General features: G+C 50.2%; 1 protein-coding gene across 1 annotated transcript; it reads right to left on the bottom strand.

Annotated features, from left to right (window-relative positions):
* Window positions 1–422: 422 nt before the first annotated feature.
* On the bottom strand, window positions 423–2,303 carry LOC148544551 (uncharacterized). The gene is made up of 2 exons (XM_088498954.1): window positions 2,001–2,303; window positions 423–1,454 (listed from the first exon to the last, which is right to left on the bottom strand). The coding sequence occupies exons 1-2, from the start codon at window positions 2,301–2,303 to the stop codon at window positions 423–425; spliced, it is 1,335 nt and encodes a 444-aa protein (XP_088355080.1).
* Window positions 2,304–3,451: the final 1,148 nt, after the last annotated feature.

Genomic DNA, 3,451 nt, shown 5'->3' with positions numbered 1-3,451 from the left:
CCGGGTAGCCGTTTACTTATTTGGATATCCGTTTTATTATTTGGATATCCATTTTGTTGGCCTCGGGGTGATCGATTCCCGGGTAGCCGTTTTCTTATTTGGATATCCGTTTTATTATTTGGATATCCATTTTGTTGGCCTCGGGGTGATCGATTCCCGGGTAGCCGTTTGCTTATTTGGATATCCGGTTATTTTGGATATCTGTTTTATTATTTGGATATCTATTTTGTTGGCCTTGGAGTGATCGATCCCCGGGCCGCTATTTTTGTTATTTGGATACCCGTTTTGTTATTTGGATATCCGTTTTATTGGGAGTGGGTAGACCGATGTTGTTTTGTCATAAGACGAGGTCTCCTGGTCCGAAGTCTCGTCGTACCGTGCTGCCATTGTACCTTAGGCTTATTCTCTATTTTAGGACTAGCTCACGTAGGTGTGCTATACTCCTGGCCTTGTCTGCAAGGCCCTACTTTGCTTCTTTGTCGTTTCCTCCCATGGTTATGCGTGGATTTTGGTGTGCCTCGAGATCGGAAAAGGAAGATTCCTGCCGCGTCTCGGGATCTCTTGCGTAGGGCTAGGCTGATGTTGTCGTATTCTACCGCGGTTTTCCGGTCTCCGTGGATGGTTTCGACGGAGCCATCTTCTGCCATGAACTTCATTAGAAGGTATTTGGTAAAGATGACGGCAGAGAGGTCGTTGATTGTTTTCCTAACGAAAATGACGTTATAAGTGGTGGAGTTCTTGAGGACCACGAACTCGGATAGGATTGTCTTCCTCTGGCTTCCCGTCCCTATGGTAAGGGGAAGAATGATGGAACCGTCTGGCTTGAGGAAGTTGTCTCCGAGTCCCGTGACACCGTTGTGGTGTGTTTGGAGATTTTCGTTGCGGAGCCCGAGCTTGTCGTAGGCACCTCGGAAGAGGATGTTGGAGTCTGCGCCGGTGTCCACCAGTATTCTTTGAACTAGTCCTGTTCCGATTCTCGCCGAGATAACGAAAGGTGAGTCTTCGGCCGAGGTGCTGTGCTGGCAATCCTCGGGCAAGAAAGTTATCGTTTTGTCGGCTGTGGTAGCTGGGGCTTGATCTCTGACGGCCAAGACTTTGAGGTCCTTTTTTAGTGTTGATCTTGACTTGCCTGACACATCCTTGCCCGTGATGACATTTACTACTATGGCCGGGTCGTCTTCTGGACTTTCCCTGGGAGGTTGTTTTTGTGTTCTCAGGTTGCATCCTTCCCTCTCAGGCGACCTGTCTTTTTCCACGCGTTTTGGTTCTTTGATGATTTTGGCGAACTCTGAGGGTTTGCCGTCTCTTATAACTTGTTTGAGGGCGTCTTTAAGGTCAAAACAGTCTTGTGTCCTGTGCCCGTAACCTCGGTGGTAGTCGCAGTAAAGGGTCTTGTTGCCGCCCGTTCTTTCTCTGAGTTGTCGGGCTTTCGGGATAATACCCCGATCCGCTATCTGGTGGTATATCTCGGTAATCGGGGCTGTCAGGGGGTGTATTTTGAGAATTTCCCGATCCTGGGTGGTCGGTTTGTGTTTGTTTGTTTGGGTTGGTCTCTTTGACTTTCTCTGGGCATCGGATTATGGCGGGAAGTCGGGTTGCCGTGTGGGGTGTTGCCATTTATTGGCGACGACGACCTGGCTGACCTCCTCGTCGTTTATGAAGTCTCTGGCGACGTTTTGGATCTCGTGCATGGTCCATACTGGCTTGGTGGTGAGGTGTTTGCGGAAGCCTTCGTTCATGAGCCCGTTGGTTAAACAGAGGCTTGCGACGGAATCCGTGAGTCCATCAATCGTTAGGCATTCATCGTTGAAGCGGTCCAGGTATTTTCGTGTGGATTCGTCTTGTTTCTATGTGACCCCTAACAAGCTAATGGGGTGTTTAGCTTTGGTGATTCTGGTGGTGAATTGGGCCATGAACTTCCGTGAGATATCGTGGAAGCCAGTTATGGATCCGTTGGGGAGGGCGTTGAACCATTTAATCGCTGGTCCGGCTAGGGTTACCGGGAAGGCCCTACCTCGGACCGCGTCAGCGGCCCCTTCCAGGTTCATCTTGGCCTTGAAGGCCGTTAGGTGCTCCTGGGGGTCCTTGGTTCCGTCGTACTTCATATCCGTAGGTTTGTCGAAGCCTTTAGGGATTTTTGCTTTCAGGATTCTTTCAGTGAAGGGAGTGGCTCCCATTATCACGTGGTCACTTCTTGTGCGTTTGGCCTTTCGATGTCGTCGGTCGTCGTCTGTGTCATGTTGATGAGCCGGGTTGCGTGAGACGTTGCGATCATACCTTTTGCCGTGTCGTCGTTCAGGCATCCTGTCGTGTCCGTGGTCACGGGAGATGCTGCGATTGTATCTCTTGGCATGTTGCCGTTCTGGCGATCCGCCGTGCCTGGTTTCATGGCGACATCTTGATCTGGAGGTTGCGTGACTTCCGTTTTCGGCGTTGTGCTTTTCTTTGGGTGTAACTCGGCCTTTGAGGTCTTGCACCCTGAGGCACAGCTCTTAGATTATCTGGACCGCCTTCTCTCCTAGGCCGTCGGGTGGCCAGGCTTCAGTGGGAGGACAGTTGTCCTCTCTTGGTTGCTGCTGGGTTGGGGTTGGTTGGCGATGTGTCGCGCTTATTATTCTCCCGTGGGTGGGAGGAGTGTTATCTTGGAGTTCGGGAGTTGGGGTGTTGGGTGGAGGATTGCTCTTCAAGGTTCTCCATCATGCCGCCACGATTTGGCTGTTCCCCGCATCTGTGCAAGAACCTTGAGAACTTTCTTGATCTCTTGGCTCCTGAAAGGTCTGAGTTTGGCCACGGTGGTAGCGTTTAAGGAGGTCATTCATGATGAGCTTCCTTATGAATTTTCAGTAAGATCCGAAGGGGGATCATGGCGACGGAGTTGTCATAGGTGAGGCGGCGGATGGCAAAGGTTTGGAACCTGGTGTTGAAGGAGGTGACCTCGTGGGTTTGGAGGAAGAGCTTGAAGAGTTCAAAAGAAGAAGCAACCACAGTGAGCATGAAGCTAAAATAGAGGGAGAAGATGGGGCCATGGCGCTTGGAGAGACAGATGAGGGAGTGGTGAATGAGAGGGTCCAAGAGGTGGAGGTGTCCCACTAAAGGGAGGCGAGACTTTGGGCTCGGAGGATTTGGAATTTCACCGTTGGAGTAGGGCGAGGGTGCATAAAGAGTGTTATCACTAAGAAGGTGATTGCAAGTCGAAGAAACATTGTTCCTTTGAGATTTCACCGTTAGAGTAGGGCAAAGGTGTGTTATCGCTGCAAAGGTGATGCAAGTTAAGAAAACATTATTCCTTTGGGATTTCGCCGTCGGAGTAGGGCGAAGGTGTGTTATCCCTACAAAGGTGATGCAAGTTAAGAAAACATTATTCCTTTGGGATTTCGCCGTTGGAGTAGGGCGAAAGTGTGTTATCCCTGCAAAGGTGATGCAAGTTAAGGAAACATTATTCCTTTGGAAT

Source organism: Arachis ipaensis, chromosome B9, assembly GCF_059453495.1.
Source record: "Arachis ipaensis isolate K30076 ecotype BB chromosome B9, ASM5945349v1, whole genome shotgun sequence".
Taxonomy (NCBI): domain Eukaryota; kingdom Viridiplantae; phylum Streptophyta; class Magnoliopsida; order Fabales; family Fabaceae; genus Arachis; species Arachis ipaensis.
Note: the sequence above shows the minus strand (reverse complement) of the source record. Positions and strands in the feature narration are given on the sequence as shown.